The 17,478-nt window shown below is 37.3% G+C and overlaps 1 protein-coding gene across 2 annotated transcripts in view; it reads left to right on the top strand.

The window, feature by feature from the left end:
• Nucleotides 1-15,385, top strand: part of PRDM5 (PR domain containing 5) — a 134,579-nt gene extending 119,194 nt beyond the window's left edge. For both annotated transcript variants that reach the window (XM_012645374.1, XM_012645373.1), the window contains 2 exons: nt 11,011-11,115; nt 14,890-15,385. In XM_012645374.1, coding sequence (XP_012500828.1) covers nt 11,011-11,115; nt 14,890-15,054 — 270 coding nt within the window. In that variant the 3' untranslated portion in view covers nt 15,055-15,385. The remainder of the gene's footprint in view (nt 1-11,010; nt 11,116-14,889) is intronic.
• The last annotated feature ends 2,093 nt before the right edge of the window (nt 15,386-17,478 follow it).

Genomic DNA, 17,478 nt, shown 5'->3' with positions numbered 1-17,478 from the left:
TTTACTAGGCCATGTGTATGTTTTGTCATATGTTGAAAGATCACACCAGCTATAAAAATAAGATGGTGAATAAAAAGCCACAAAAGCTATAAACATCTGTAAAAGAAGTTTTCTAGGCAAGGCTGCTTGTTAGAGGGAAACTCAGTGTATTTTGATTGTATGCAGCTGGTGGCACATGCACTTTCAGAAACAGGGCCATTAAGAGGAACTGTTAGATATATGACATGCTGCACGCTGAGCTGTAGATCTGTCCCCATAGCTATGTGCAACAGAAATCCCTGGAGCCACACTTGCAAACCCTCCTCTAAATTTCACCTGCAATTCTGTTGCCAATTTGATGTTTTATAAAGGCAGGTAGTCATCTTTTGGTCACCAAGCCAATCTTACTGAGGGAAGATTACTGATTTTACCTGGCATCTAGGAAAGTGGAAGAATCTGAAAATATTAGAATGGGTTTCACAGTCTCTACTGCACTGAGGGGCACAGGTCGAGGCTGACCTCTGGTCAGTGATCAGGGCCACCATGGGTCTGTCTGGAGCTCTGTTTTATTCTTGGAGGATCTAGTGTGTGAAGTGCCACGTGAGGTGCAAATGTTGACCCAGTTACACCGATACTCGGTGGTACAAGAAGCCCCTCAGCCCCAACACATGTGAACAGCCTGGGAATTTGGGACTAGGGGAGAGTGGGGCTGGGTTTTGGGACTCGGTCATGCACGAGGCCGTGTTTCCGTGGCTGACAGCGAGGCAGTCGCTGAAGTGCTGGGCTGTCTCTGAGCAGGCAGGCAAGGTGGCGCTTCTGATTCTTCAGCCAGCTTACCGTTTACATGGTCCTTCTTCCTAATATCAAGAATGGTTCCCCTAGATGGAGATAGTTAGGACCTCTGAAGCAGAGGGAGAATGGTAATGTTGTAAGTTTTAGAATAACATAAAAGCAGTTTAAATTGTTTTAAGTATTTAGAAGGAAAATCGCAAACCTATGGAAGTAGAGAGAGTAGAATAATGAATCTTCACGTATCTATCCCTAGCCAACTTCAATAAGCATTAATTCTTTCCTCATTTATTACCTCCCCACTACCCCACCCCAGACATAAAACTTGAATTTATACGTGTAAAATTGAAATGATATTTAATTCAAGGTGTAGGTGTAATTTTGATGGTAAATATCCTTTTATAAGGTGTATTATAGAATTTGTTCACCTAAATGAAGATAAAATTGAATTATGGGCATATCGTGATCAAAGACATTTGTATTCTAGACCAGTGGCAGCCTGCAAACTCTTTGTTTCTGGTCTGTGGTAAGTAAAGTCGTTGTGAGGTAGTGTTCACAACTCTTACAGCATTTTGACATTGCGACAACATTCAAGTACGTGATAATTTTTCTAGCAATTCATTTTTATTATATTTTATAAAAGTATCACTCTAACAGAGTGGGAAAAATACAGTCTTTCATTACGGATAGTTTGAGAATCTTTGTCTATCTAGTGCGGATAGTTTGAGAATCCTTGTCTATCTAGTGCGTCTGTGATTTCGCCCCCTGGGGGGATATTTGGCAATGCCTAGAGATGTTTTGGGTTGTCACAACTAGGGTGGAGTTGTGGTGGGGAAGAGTGTGGTAATCTGCTTAAATCCAACATCTAGTGGGTGCACAGGACAGTTCCCAGAACAAAGCATCATCTGGCCCTAAATGTCAGCAATGCTGCAGTGAGGAACCCTGCTCTAGACGACAGTGGAGGGTTTAAGCTGCTCTGTGCCTTGTCTGGGGAAGGTTTGGCAAATGGGTCTTGCCAGGGTGCGGGCTGGAAAGAGACTAAGACTGACTATATGTGATCATCCTTACACTTGAGGCTCCATATTCCACATTGGAAATTAAAAAACTATTTTGCAGATGAGCAGGTTTGAGAATTAAATGAATTTTTCCCAAATCCTTTAAAAATATAATGGAGCCCTTTTGTTTATAAGTTGCCGATTTCATCCGTGTCACAGTTTGTAGTGTGTCCAGTAAGAGAGGAGCAACTACTGCTATAGCAGTGGAAAAAAAAAAAAGCGAAACTAGAAATTTATAAAATTTCTGTTTATTTAGAAATTTCATATTTAGGAAATTCATACCAAATTTATGTTTCTTTTTAAAGATTTTTCTAAAATTTAGAAATAGGAAATGAGGCTGGGTGCAAATGCCTGTAATCCCAGCACTTTGAGAGGCCAACGTGGAAAGATCACTGGAGGATAGGAATTTGAGATCAGCCTGGGCAACATAGGGAGACCCTGTCTCTACAAAAAATAAAAATAAAAAATTGTGCCAGGTGTGGTGGCACATACCTGTGATCCTAGCTACTTGGGAGGCTGAGGCAGGAGGATCCCTTGAGCCTAGGAGTTGAAGGCTGCAGTGAGCTGTGGTTGCGCTATTGCACTCCAGCCTGGGCGACAGAGTGAGACCTTGTCTCTAAGGAAAAAAAAGGAAATGATCGTCTGGCAAAAGATATCATTTTTCTGAACTATAATAGGGTAAACATTAATAGCTATAAAATAATTTAATCTAGAAAAAGTAATCAAATGAAATTAGTTTGGAACAAAAGATAACTGTTATATCCTAATACATCTTTGTGTGTGTGTGTGTGTGTGTGTGTGTGTGTGTGTGAGAGAGAGAGAGAGAGAGAGAGAGAGAGAGAGAGAGAGAGCGAGCAAGAGACAGACAAAGATTCACTTCCATATCTGATTCCTGTTTGGTGAGTTTCTTCTTTAAATTGTATTTGATATTCAGGTTGCTCACGTGTAAGTTATTTCATTAAGTGCGAACAGACACTGTGGCTTTGTTACAGCTTTGAGCAAGACAAATGCACTCCGTCGAGTGTATTCACTTAAAATACAACAACAGAAGAGCTAGTGTTTCACTCTCAAGTTGTATCTTGTCTTAAGCAAACCTGCATTTATATATATTCAGAATACCACAGGCTCTGACTTTCCTCACCACATCTGTCTGTCTTCTTTTAATTACTTACTAATTTTTCTTTCTTAATTTTGCTGGAGTCAGGCTACCACTATTATGAAAGAACATATATTAAGCATCTATGGCTTTCTGACGCCTTTACTTTGGCCTCTGACTACAAGAGAACGAGCTCATTTATTATATTTTCTGTTTCTCTTTGATTGTGGTCTAATGTAAACCATAGGAAGCAACCACAGGAAATCTTTAGATGACGTACCTACTGTATATAGATAATCTGCCCATGATTCATCCTTGGACGGATCCCTCCAACAATGCAAGGAGGAGCCATCCTTGTCTCTGGTAGGCTGTGTAAGTTGGGGCATGATTTTTACCTTTTGGTAAGCAATTCTTAGCTAAGCTATGAGAGAGCCTCTAATAAATTTCTCTTTCAAAGGGCTTCACATTCAGATCCCTCTAAGATTTATCAAAAGTGTAACTTTGTTTCTACGGAACCCTCTCAAATGATGTTGGGATTTATTAATTTAGTTCATGTTGACAAAAAATATAACATTTGAAGTAACTTTTCTTTTGTATTAGCAACACAAAAATATAACTTTTTATTAGCTATATCATAGGGTACAGGGCATAGAGCTCTGTAAAGCCTACCTTCTGAATGAATTCTGACAAACGTCATTTGATTAAAGCTAGACTGATTAGACTCCTGATTAATTCTGCCTCTGATAGATTATACAATTTAACTGACAAATAGATTGCCTCCACTTAGTAATGGTGCCCAAGTTATGCTGACAAAGGACAAGCTATTTGTCAGTTAAATTGTGTAATCATTCAGAAACAGAATTAATCAAGAACCTAATCATTTCGTCTCTAGTTAAATCCAGCTAATGAGTCGAAAATGTGTAATTTATACTACATCTTCCACTCTGAAAGTGTTATAAACAATTTCCATAATACTTTATTGAATTGGATTTTGTGCTCATATTAAAAATTTTTATAGTGAAGTGAAGAAAGAGGAAGAGAAGTAATGGAATTAGGATACGATTAATGTTAAAATGATTTGCATGAGTTCACATGTGGGGGGAGGAGTGGTAGAGTCCTCGGAAGTCCAGCAGTATACAAACGTGCTTACACACTCCAGCCACACACACCTGTGGAATGTTTCCAGTGTTTTCTTGAGAGGGAAGCAGGCAGCTCAGCCTCAGCTCTGCTGGCTGCCTTGACAATGAGAACTCAAAGCCTGTGATGATGTCCTCAGCTTTCTGTATCACATGGTTCCTTGCTGTGTTAACCACCATGGGACCACCCTGACCACCATGATCCTCGGCTTTATGACAAGGGTGGGCACTGAAGATTAGAAGTTGAAGTTCTTCCGCACCCTTGCACATATGCATGGATCCTTCTGGACTGGAGAGTTAGGACTAAGTACATTCAGGAATGCTCTAGAGACAATGAAGACTTTTGCCACAATTTTCAGAGAAAGGGGCAGGAACAGAAGTAGGTATCTCCCTAATCTTATACCCTATACCACTCAGCCACTCTGTGCCCTTCCTTTCTGTCCAACTCTGATGACCATGTAAGGATCGCTGTTTCCTTGACACGGCTTATTACGGGTAACGAGAAGAAATTAGTAAGGAAAGTGAGGAGGTGGCAGGAAATGCATTTATTTTCTCCTATCTCAGTTTATTTGGTTCTCTTAACTCTTGAGGTATGTGACCTATGACCTCTTGGCTCTGCCTCTGGTGTAAGTGCTACTTATTGGAGTGGGGATTCTCTAACACTTGCTTTGACGACATTCACTATATATTGGAATTCCTTTCAAGGTGAGCTTTAGAGGATCTTCCAAGGAGCACCATACAGTCTGACCAATATTGTTCAGGAATTTTGTCTCTTCTGTCATATCTTTAGACATAGTGTATACTCTGCTTAAGATCTGGGATGGAGAGAGTCAGATATCTGAAGGGCAAACACAGCCGCTTCTTACATTACTTGGTCCTGGCCTAAGGGTGCAGAGAACCTTTTTTGCTAGACTGACATAGAAATGTGATTGTGGGGCCTTTGTGAGCTTCTCTTAGGACAAAAGCCCAGGGACGCCCTGAGCTTCAAATGGTTATAGGTAGAGAAGAGGGAGTTTTGGCAGATTGAAAATTACTTAATCAAATGAATCCCTTTTTAAACTGTGACTCTCAAACTTTTTAAATTGGAGGAAGCTTTTTAACATTATAAATTCCATCCCCTAGCTTTCAAAGGAGAAAATGAATAAGTAAAGGTAACATGACTTCAATGACATTTGTAAATGAAGTATATTGAATTAATCATCCGCAGTACCTATAAACATTTGAAAACTATCAATATGTGAGTGGGTGAATGTGTGTGTGTGTGTGTGTGTGTGTGTGTATATGTGTATAAGGCATTATTTATTCAGCTAAACCAACGCTTAATACATATTTGGGTTTTTAAACCTCTTTTAAACCCCAAAGCCCCCATTCCTTACCAGATTCTCAATATACCAAGTAGGAACCACTCTCTTAAGAATCTGTAGGGACAAAGTTTAGGTTATTTACCTAGATAGTATCACCTAAGCAGAAGTTTGGGAAGGAGTGAAAGGGATGTTCTTAGTCAATGGTGCTCAGGCCTTGATTTTCATTGCCTTCTGTTCCCTAAAATTTCTCACTCTCTTCAAAGGGCGTGTGAGTAGTTGGCCTTATCTTTGCTTATTCTTTGTCAAGCACTTACCTGTTGCTGGGCCGCGGGTGGCATGCCTCTCATTTCTTCACAAGTTCTGGTCTTACGAATAGAATGTGGAAAGAAAACATTTTCTTTTTTCTTCTTGTGTACTCCATAATAGCATATCTGTGTATGTTTTTCAGAATATAAGTAAAACGTTTGGATAAAATAAAAGCCTTAATAAGCAATCCTAGCAACTACAAGCAATTTCTCATCTAAATACTTAAAACTGTGTTTTCCTTATCAAGTTTTTTGAAAACCTATGGAATATTTGAAGAAGTAATAGGTGCCAAAGGTAATAACAATATGTGAAAAGGGATTGTGTTTATTCTGAATACAGGGAAAAGTGCATCATGTTTGTTGGCCTGCAAAGAAAATTCAGTAATTTTTTCCTGATGACTTTGAATATTCATTTAAAATATATTTTTATATCTTTAAAATTATACATAAAATTTCATTTCTGGCACCATGGTAGACACTCCATATACTGGAAAAAGGGCCCTATGCAGAACACCTATTAATACTGAGTAAAATAAAGCAAATAGTAAACATTTGAACTTGTAAAAAAAAAGTAACAGTAACCCCCAGGATTCAACAAACAAAAATGGAGCTGAAAACCAGAGGGATAAGCTCAAGTTGAGAATGCGGCATCTGCAGGGTGTTTGTTGGTATTGGTAACCTCAAGACTTGGTTTTTAATGGTGTCAGGCAAAAGGAGACATGCTGTGTGTTCAGGTTACAGGGCAAAATGGGATCCTGTCCCACCATCGTGCTGGGGCCCTAGAAAGGCTATGCTCAAAAATGAAATTGGGGACTGGAAATAATCTACCTTTGGGAAAGGTTGGTACTTGGGACACGTAACCATTTTGGAGTAATTGCTGGCTAGGGAAAGCATTCTCCTTTGAGTTTGTAACCACAATCCTTCCCTCAACTGTGTTTGAGTTCAGACTTAAAATACCTGCCTCACCAAAAATCCCCAAGGCAAGAAATAAACTTAAAACGGTCTTTGATTGATAGCATCCCAAAGAGCCTGGCAGAAGCAAACACAAATGCTGTCTGGAGGGACTTACCCTCCGCCTAGGGGTCACAGGATGTTAACAGATAAAGACCACCAAACGTGAGCTCATGATTTCAAATCCCAGAAACACACAAGGAAACAGGAGCCAGGAACAGGAGACAGGAGAAACCACAAAGAGCAGAACTAGACTTTCAAAAAACTTAAGATAATGATTTATCAGATACAGAAAATTATATAAATGCCCAGAATATTTTTAAATAGGCATAAACATGAGTGAAAATAAGATTGTATCAAAAAATTGAATTGGAAAAGAAGCAAATAAAACTTCTAAAAATTAAAGATTAACAGACGTTAAAACCTTGGAAGCTATTAAATAGTGAGTTATTTATAGCTAAAAAGAGAATCAATCAACTGATTTTAAAGAAATTATATAGAGAGCAACACAAAAAGATGGAAATGGTAAAGAGAGGTCAAGAGACATAAAGAATAGAGTGAGTCTATTATACATCTAATGGATTTTGTAGACTTTTGTTCAACAAATGAGAAACAAAGTCATTCCTGGTCAAATAAAAACAATTTACCACCAGCAGATCCTTGGAAGATCAAGTATATAAAAAAGCAAATATAGATAAAGCTAAACCACACTGATTATATAAAATAATTATGATTCCATATTGGGCATTGCAATGGACTGAATGTGTTCTCTCCAAATTTTTTTTTTTTTGCTTTTTTTAATTTTTATTAAGGTAAAATATAATTAACCATCTTTACCATTTTTAAGTGTGCAGATCAGTTGTAACAAATACATCTATATTCTTTTTTTCCCCACTTCCTCTCCCTCTACCCCCTTCCCTTCCCTGGCTTCAGGTAACCACCAATCTAGTCTCCATTTTCATATCTACTTTTTCATGGCTCCCACATATGCGTGAAAACATGTGATGTCTGTCTTTCTATGCCTGGCTCATTTCACTGAACATAATGGCCTCCTGTTCTACCCATGGTACTGTAAATGATAGTATTTCATTCTTTTTGTGGCTGAGTAATCTCATCTAATAAAGGGCTGATAACCAGAATCTATCTAGAATTCAAAAAAATCAACAAGAAAAAATCAAACAACCCCATCAACAAATGGGCAAGGGAAATGAACAGAAACTTTTCAAAAGAAGACAGAATAATGGCCAGCAAACATATAAAAAAATGCTCAACATCTCTAATCATTAGAGAAATGCAAATCAAAACTACAATGAGGTATCACCTAACCCCGGTGAGATTGGCCTCGATCAAAAAAACACAAAACAACAAATGTTGGCGAGGATGTGGAGAGACAGGAACACTTCTACACTGCTGGTGGGACTGCAAATTAGTGCAACCTCTGTGGAAAAGAATTTGGAGATACCTCGGAGAGCTAAAAATAGAAATACCATTCGATCCAGCAATAACACTATTAGGCATCTACCCAAAAGAGCACAAAACATTCTACGATAAAGACATCTGCACCCGAATGTTTATGGCAGCACAATTCACTATTGCAAGAATGTGGAAACAACTCTCCAAATTTTTATGTTGAAATCCTGACCACTGTGATGGTATTAGGAGGATGGGACTTTGGGAGGTGATAAGGTCATGAGGGTGGAGCCCTCGTGCGTGGGATTAGTGCCCTCATAAGGGGCTGAAGAAGTTCTTTCTTTCTGCCATGTGAGGACAGGCAGTCAGCAAACCAGAAAAGGGCCTTCACCAGAACCTAGCCATGCTGGCACCCTGATCTCAGATCCCAGCCTCCAGAACTGTGAGAAATAAATTTCTGTTCTATGTAAGCCACCCATTCTATGCTATTTTGTTATAGCAGCCCCAGCTAAGACCAGCATTAAAGATCAAGATGTAAATACAATACTGCTACACACTGACATAAGAGACAGGAACGTTCTACAGTACTCATAGTATTCAGGAGGCAGGAAAACATAAACAAACTTTAGTTTTAAACATACATGATAAAAAATTTTAAGGATAGCAACTAAAACGAGAGAAATACAGTTTATAACTTCTAAAATAGTATAGGGGGAAATGATCAATCTAAAACATGGAAGAAAATATATGGGAAAAAACTTAAAAAACAAATAGGATAAAAGCAATGAACAAAATAAACGTTAGAAATATATTCAAGTATATTATCAGTAGTCGCAAATGTAAAGAGGCAAAAATTGCCATCTTAAAAAAATGTAATCTTTGGATCATAGAAAAATTTGGATTAAAAAAATGCAATTGCATGCTGTTTGCAAGAGTCATTTCTCATACATAAGAATATAGACTGTCTGAAAGCAAAAAGATGGATATACCAGGCAAATACTAATTTTAAAAAGCTTTTATTAGCTATATTACAACCACATTAATTTCAAGGTAAAAAACCATTACTACACATAAGAAGTCACTTCAAAATTATAAAAGATCCTATTTTCTAAAACATAATAGTTTTAAATTTATATACCCTCATGTAACTAGTGAGAATCATAAAAGATCCTATTTTCCAAGAACATAGTAGTTTTGAATTTATATATACTCATGTAACGAATGAGAGTCTCAAATTTTGTAAGATAAAGTGATAGAATTCCAAGAATGCATTGAATATTGGGGTGTAAAATGGTTTAACTTCGCAGAGCTATTTGGCCATTCATAGAAGAGTTGAAGACTCAATCCCACTTCTAGGTATACGTTCCTGACTGAATTTCCCTCACCTGTGTTCAAGCGTACATGCACAAGATTATTCAGAGCATTGTTATTTGTAAGAGTGAGCAATTGGGACAAACTTAGCTATCTGTCACTGAAGAATGTGTGTAAGTAAGTTGTGGTATAAGTCCATCAAATGTGTTATTGCACAGCATTAAAAATTGGTGAGTAGCAGCTATACATGTTCACAGAACTAACGGGAGGACTAGAAGCTCATAAAGGTAATGTTGAGCAATAAGAAAGTACATCTCACAAGAACACACAAAAATACACACAGTATGATACTATAATACTTACATACTATTAAAAGCAAAGTAATACTATATTTTACTTGGGGTCTCATCCTTATATAGGTAGTAAAAATATAGAGAAAGGCAAGGAAATGCTAAGTAGCATATCTGGGGGAGTGGTCATTCCTGATGGGAGACTGCTACAGTTCTGAGTGGTGGCGCATCAAGAGGTGTGCATATAATGAGATTATTTGATTTCCTAAGCTAGCTGGGGGGCATACCTATGTCTGTCTGCTTATTTACATACTGTTTTGTTGGTCTGCAAAAAGTTAAAATTTTTTAATACTAAGAAGATAGAAATACAGCTTGTTAACAGGAAACATATACATACACTGCCTAAATCCAAAAGAGTGTTATAGCAATATTTTTAAAGGTATGTTTGAAAAAAAAATCTCATTGTGAGGTTTACTTAAATCTAAACAAAACTTTTTATTGATGTACTAAGTAGTAACTTGCCAGCTGTTTGAATGGAACAATATTCACTAATTTATTTAACAATTCAATCCAGACTAAGAAGATGGTGATATAATTAAGTTTCCAGCATCAAAGATGGCTAAGGATGAACTATGGTCCTGGCCACAAGAAAAAAAAAAAGAGAAAAGATGGCTAAGGAACTTGGACATTTTTCTCTTCCTTTTGAGAGACGTCTTTTCCTTAAGAGGGTTTTTACTGTTTTTATGATAAAAAGTCCTCATTTTTAAAAAGCAATTTAGATTTTATAAAAGAACATTCACCAGGGAAAAATACTGGGTTATAGACATGAAAATACATAAATCACAGTTGAGCCCTAGTTTTTAAACTTACCCCAAAATCTGTAGAAAAATTATTTTTGAGGTTTTCTTTCCTAGGAATCCGTCTGAGACAGTGAACGATGCACCATCCAGATCAGAGCTCCCCAGACTCTCTTGGTATCTCAGTAAAGGGATATTTGGTGCCCCTCAGTGTCTCAGTAAATTTTTATGGCACCTCTGGACCAAAAGAAATTACCCAAGAGTTCAATTTAAGTAGATAGATCTCAGCAACCACCCCAAATCCAGCTGTGCAAAGATAGGACACCCTGGACAGAAATGTAGCACAATCTGATGTTGAAACTGCGATCACCTGGAGCTAGTAGTCTCCATCGTCCAACAGATGTTGATTATTGCTCTTTCCCCTGAAAACGTAAAACAGCTCAGAGCATCCCTGTGAATTTACTGTAGCATCCTACAGACCTTGATAAGTTCACATCCCTCCCTCAACACACACCTTAATAAGGAGGGCTCTGCATTCACTGCAGAGCCAACTCCATTCACTGGCATGTTGGATGTTTTCCTTGCAGGAGAAGCCGTACAAGTGCTCAGAGTGCAGCAAGGCCTTCAGCCAGAAGCGAGGGCTGGACGAGCACAAGAGGACGCACACTGGAGAAAAGCCTTTTCAGTGCGATGTGAGTTTGGATTTTCTTTTCTTTCTATAGTGTCCTCCAATAATAGGAGGTGTGTGTTTGTGTGTGTGTGTATGTGTGTGCATCTGTGTGTGTGTGTGTGTGTGTTTGTAGTGCTGATCTGTGCTTGTTAATGTCTTGTATTGTTTATAGCTTTTGATTGCATAATCCATGTAACCACATTGTAGTCATCTTACTTATCTTGGTTTCATGGCAGCAAATAAACTGATTTTCTTTAAGACATACTTGCACCTTGTTTTAATGCCATTGAGTTGTTCTTCCAAGGTATAAATGCATAATGCTTTTTTTTCCTTTTGTTTTTTAATCTTCCACAACAGTCATCTTAGAAAGCATCATGCTATGAAGCAGCTTTCATATGTCTGCCCAAATCTTTGACAGGTTAAAGAGAGTTAAACCAGAGATTTGACTGATTGTGGATATTTACTTTGTTAAAGCCAAACCATGAATTTCCAAAATACATGTAGACTCCTTTATGTTAAATAGCGCTACTGCTAAATATTTAGGTTTTCTGCTTGTGACATTTGAATTGAAATGGAATTATTTCACATAGCTGTTTACTTTATTTATGAAAGGAAAAATACTACTATTGTCAGTAAAATTAACCATTTTCAAGTTTATGTGTGTAGAGATTGGGATTGGTTTGCTCACCCTTTTCCATTTCTTTGAGATGATTCATTAGATTGTTGGTTTGTGATCTTTCTGTCTTTTGGATGTAGGCATTTATGAATATAAATTTTCCTCTCAGGACTGCTTTAGCTGTGTCCCACAGATTTTGATAACTTGTGTCCCCTATATCATTTAGTTCAAAGTATCTTTTGATTTCCATCTTAATTTTCTCCTTGACCCGATAATCATTCAGCAGAAAGTTGTTTAGTTTCCATGACTTTGTGTAGAGAAGAGAGTTTCTGTTGAAGTTGATTTCTAATTTTATTCCACTGTGGTCGGAGAAGATGCATGGTATGATTTCTATTTTTTTTAAAGTTTTTGAGACATGTTTTGCGGCCTAGGATATGGTCAGTCTTAAAGAATGTCCCATGAGGTGATGAGAAAAACGTATTTTCAGTGGTTTTTGGGTAAAATGTTCTGTAAATGTGTGTCAGGCCCATTTTTGTTCTAGAATTCTGTTTAAGTCCATTGTTTCTTTGTTTATTTTCTGTTTGGAGGATCGGTCCTTTTTAGTCAGAGGGGTGTTGAAGTCCCAGCCTGAACAAGAGTCAGACCCCATCTCTACTAAAAATAGAAAAAATTAGCTGGGCGTGTGGCACGTGCCTGTAGTCCCAGCTACTCAGGAGGCTGAGGCAGGAGGATTGCTTGAGCCCAGGAGTTTGCGGTTGCTGTGAGCTAGGCTGATGCTGTAGCACTTTAGCCAGGGCAATAGAGCAAGACTTGGATAATAAATAAATATTTTAAAATCATGACCTTTTTTTAACAGCTGAAAAATATTTCCGTATCTGATTATATCAAAATGAATATAACTACTAACTCTGGACAAGTAAGTCATTTGTAATATTTCAATTTTATAAATAACTCTGTGTAAGCATCCTGTATATAAAACTTGGACAAGGAGATATTCACACAGGTGGTACTCCTGGGTCTTCAAAGGCTTGCTGTCTCCGTCTGTCCAAGATGCTTTTGAGGGAGTTCTACTCAGTACCAGTCACACTTTGTCAGCATCATTTTGTACATTTTTATGCACATTCTAACCTTCCTTTAAAAGTTGTCTTTGTGTGTCTGTGTGTTATTTTTTTGTACATGTATTTCTTAAATACATTATCTGTTTGCATTTTACTCCTTACCAAAATTTCAGAGTCTTATCTTTTAATAAGGATACTTAATTCTTTTATATCAATATCATAATTCATATATTTATAGTGTATTATCATATTTATGCTCTTTCACGTTTCTCTGAGTCTTTCCTCCCCCCGCCTCGATTTCTATTATGTGGACTTGGCTTTGTTCTTTAGTTGTGTTAAAGGTATTTCCTCTGTTTTTAATTATGATTACAAAGCATATGCTTACAAACTATTCCTAAAGAAAAATGTCATCTTCTGAGATTAATTGGATGCATTGTGTTTGTTTTGGGAAATTATCCTATTTGCTTGCAAAATTACTTGGATATTCGAGGGACTGCCACTCTTTAAAATAACTGTGTTTTCTCTCTATTCCACCTCTGGTGGCTTTTGGCCCCCTGTGTTAACATTACTCTACTCTTTCCAACCTGCTGATGATACTTCTTGCTCGAGAAGATGAAAGAAAAAAAATAGGCACTAACATTTAAGTGTTTGCAATATCATACCCATTTACATAGACTATTTTATTTAATCTTAATACTCCTGTAAGGTAACTACCATTATTGTGATTTTACAGGTGAGGGAACTGAAGTTAAAATCGATACTTTGTCTGTTTAAACTTCCTTAGTGAGTGTTAGAATCAGAATTCAAACTCAAGTTGGTTCTTCAACAAATCCTGATGGAGTGCTCACTCCACAGATTGCCTCGCCCCTAGAAGACCCTAGTTAACAAATACACAGAGATCCCTGCCTTCACACAGAGCTGGGGCTCTCACAGAGCTGTGCTGGAGACAGACAGCAAACAAGGGAGCAGGTGAATTAACTGTAGTGAGTCAGAAGGTGACAAATACTGTGTGAAAAGTAAATTTGAGCAGAGTAAAGGGGACCCAGAGAGGATGGCAAGTCTCAGGTTTAAACTGGGAGGTCAGAGCAGACTGCCTGGGAAAGTGGTCTGACTTCACAGCCTGTGTTCGTTCTGCCATGCCGCGCTGCTGCTTGCGACCCGTCACTCTCCCTCCTTTCCACATTAGGGGCCTGCGCCTTTCTGAGTTTCCTGTTGCTGTGAATGTCAGTCGTCCTTCCTCTATAGAGAGAGAGCAGATTTCGTTTGCTTTTAATATTTTTACAAGCCATTTCCTCTCTCATTACATTCATTATGTTTTTCATGGTGTTTTCACATTATTTAAGCATGCCTTATTGTACAGTGGATGTGCTTTTGAAGAATTTTGTGTAAATGGAATTTGTGTGAATAATGTCATCAAACTTTGAATTCCATTTCAGGTCCTTTTATAACTTGGATAGTTTATGCCTTACATCTTCTGTGTTAATTTAGTATTTTAAATTATCAGGCTATTTAATGTATGTTGGGCCAGGTGTGGTTGTGGCAGAGCTTATGACAAGTAAACGTGTTATATTCTTTAGTTAAAGTGTAGATAATAAAAAATAAGAAATGGAATAGTGGGTCATAAATTTCTGCTTATGTTTAAAGCAGTGTTAACCTTTTACTTTACAAGTGGGACTGAATTGAAAGGAGCACTGGTGAGAAATGTCTTGTGCCATTTATGCCACATGGAGGGATGTCATCTAGACCGTAAAGCATTTTGCTTAAGAAGTTTAATGTAAAATGACAAATACACTCCATTATGGTAAGAAAGTTATTGTTTCCAGGGAGTTGTTTCTCTAGAGATGTTTAAATCCAGCAGCCAGGGGAGAGGAGGGTGATTGGGGCAGGGCACAGAGGACAAAATTAAATGCAAGTAACTCTTGGTTTTGAACTGTAATTAATTTTCTTTATCCATTATTTTGGGCATGAAACCCTATTTATTCCAAGAGCAGTTTGTGTTTTTATGCCTATCACTACGTACTTGATAGTAGGAATTTGCATAATGTATCTTACATAAATGATAAATTGGTGTGTCTTCAGGTTTTTCAATTTAATGTGGTTGGTATCTTTGGGTCTTTTCTAGGTTTGTGACTTGGCTTTTAGCCTGAAGAAAATGCTGATCCGACACAAGATGACTCATAATCCCAATCGTCCACTGGCAGAATGCCAGTTTTGCCATAAGAAGTTTACAAGGAATGACTACCTCAAAGTGCACATGGACAATATCCATGGCGTAGCTGACAGCTAAGGGGAGCTGTCAAGGAATTAAACTATTCAGAAGGGCTCCTAATGTGAATCCCAGATTTTTCTCACCTGATCAACATGACAGAAGTAGCCAAAAGTAACTTACTGGCTTCACAGTCCTTATTTGCCTGTAGATGTAGACCCTGTAGATGCATATGCAAAAAGAAACAAAGAGTGGTACCAATGGAAAAAAACATACAACTCCATGGCCTTGCAGAATACTACGTTTTATAAATACTCTGTCTTATAAAAATGGAGAAAGGAGTCATGGTTCTCCTTCTTGGCCATCTCTCTGTAATGAAGTTTTTAACATACTCCCCTAATAGACCTTTTTATTTTATTGTTATTCTGTGTGTGTGTGCACGCACTTACAAATACTGGTTATTGCAGCTGGTTATTATTAACTTAAGTAGAAAGAAATCAAGATATCCAACTATTTCTTTGCAAATAAGGGTAAGGACAAGAGTTATCAAAGTCTCAAGCATGGGAGTGGAGTAAATATTTAATACTTGCTATTTTATAAAACAAACCAAGAATTTATCTTATTTACTAGCTCCATACAACAAATGAGTTTAAAAGAAAAAGCTATTTGAGAACTAAACCATCTATTAAAACATTGCTCATTTTAGAGACTTCTTAGGAAACATTATTTCCTTTCATTATTCAGATGTAGATGCTCATGGTCTGGAACACTTTTATAAGAGCTACACAAAAATGACCATAACATTTAAATAGTCATCAGCCTGCTTCTCCTGAGTTTATACTGTTTATATTTAGAAAGCAACAATATACAGATATATATAACCAAAAGTAAAACAGAATTGTTTCCTCGTATTTGTTGACTAACTGAGTGGCAGGGCAGTGGTGGCATCACCACATTAGTTACGACGAACAAGTCCTTTACCCTCCCATTCCATAAAGGCACGCAGAGCGTGCCAGTGCGGATGTAATGGAGTCCTCAGAGCATGAACATTCCATTTTGCAAAAGACATTTTCCAGAATCTTGGCAGTAGGTGATTCTGAAACACTTTTGAATTATCTTCAATCATCCCATATAATTAGGAATCCAGAATAAAAAGTACAAATCTGGCAATCGTTATGATTGAAATTGTTACTGATGTTTAAGGGAAGTTGAAGCAAGAAGTCTAATTTCTTCCTTTAGGTTATATTTCAGTGATATACTGGACGGCAGCATACAATGAACAACTTGTTTGGGGAGTCGGTATGATACAACGTAATTGCAATGTCAAAATAACCTAAAGGAATCAGAAAACAACATAAAAAAAATGAAAATGAAACTGAAATCATGAACCTAACTGGAACCTACTCAAAAGAGATGAAGTATAATTTTAAGGAAGTCATTGGCTCTAAGAAATTGAGAAAGGTTATCCAAAGACACAGTTCTTGACTTTAGGAATCCCATTTTAGAATTAATATATTCATGCCCAGTTCCATCCAGCTTTAAAAAGAAACATAAAGATTCAATATAGACATTTAAAGTCTGTAAAACATTGCATTTGAAACACCAGAGATAACTTTTAAAAATATAAATCCTAGAATTTTAATATTTAGAAGTTATCTAAGTATGGTTATATATAGCATTTTGTATCTGAAATTATAGACTATTTTATAAAAATAAATTTCAGTCTTATTTCTCACTGTGTCATTTGTTTCAACAATATATTTTTAGATATAAAACGTTTTCAATTGAACATGACAGTGTGTTTAATACCATTTGAATAGGAAAGGACAGCTGTGAAATTTGTGTTATTTAAACATGTCCTGCTTATTCCTTTGGACGCTGCCTTCTCTATAAGGGATGCTTCATATCCCAACTATGTGCTACATGTGACATTTGGAGGAAATCTAAATACCAATTTTGTGTCATCTCTGTGCATCACAGTTCTCAGGCCTCTGGGAGATTACCCTTGAAACCATGGTGTCGCCCTGGCGTGAACTGACAAGGAAGAGGTGCCTTATCCTGCTGAAGGTTTACAGACAAGGGAATCTTTAGCAAATGGTGTAGAAGGACCTACTCGTACATCATCCTCTCCTATCAAAGAACTGAAGCCAAAATGAGTCCTTATAAGACTATTTGTATTGCTAAAATGTTTTCTCCAAAAGATGATTATTTATGGTTTCAGATTTATTAGCATTTGTGTGCTGCAACTTTTAAATCACTTAGCAATAAAATAAGATGAGAAATTTTTTAGGCCTGTTTGACAAATTAAAAACATAAATAGTCATAAAGGAAGTGTCTTACAGGCAAGCTGAAGTACAGGTAGCCCCTTTGAAATGTCTTTCTCTTGTTTCCTGCTGGGAAAGATTTTGGCTCAGATACTTTCTCAGGAAAAGGCCAACCTCTCACGTGCCCATGAAGTGTAAGTAATTCGGAATTAATAATTGGCTAAGTAATTTTAGGGATAGT

This window comes from Propithecus coquereli, unplaced genomic scaffold, assembly GCF_000956105.1.
Source record: "Propithecus coquereli isolate 6110/MARCELLA unplaced genomic scaffold, Pcoq_1.0 Scaffold232, whole genome shotgun sequence".
NCBI lineage: Eukaryota > Metazoa > Chordata > Mammalia > Primates > Indriidae > Propithecus > Propithecus coquereli.
Note: the sequence above shows the minus strand (reverse complement) of the source record. Positions and strands in the feature narration are given on the sequence as shown.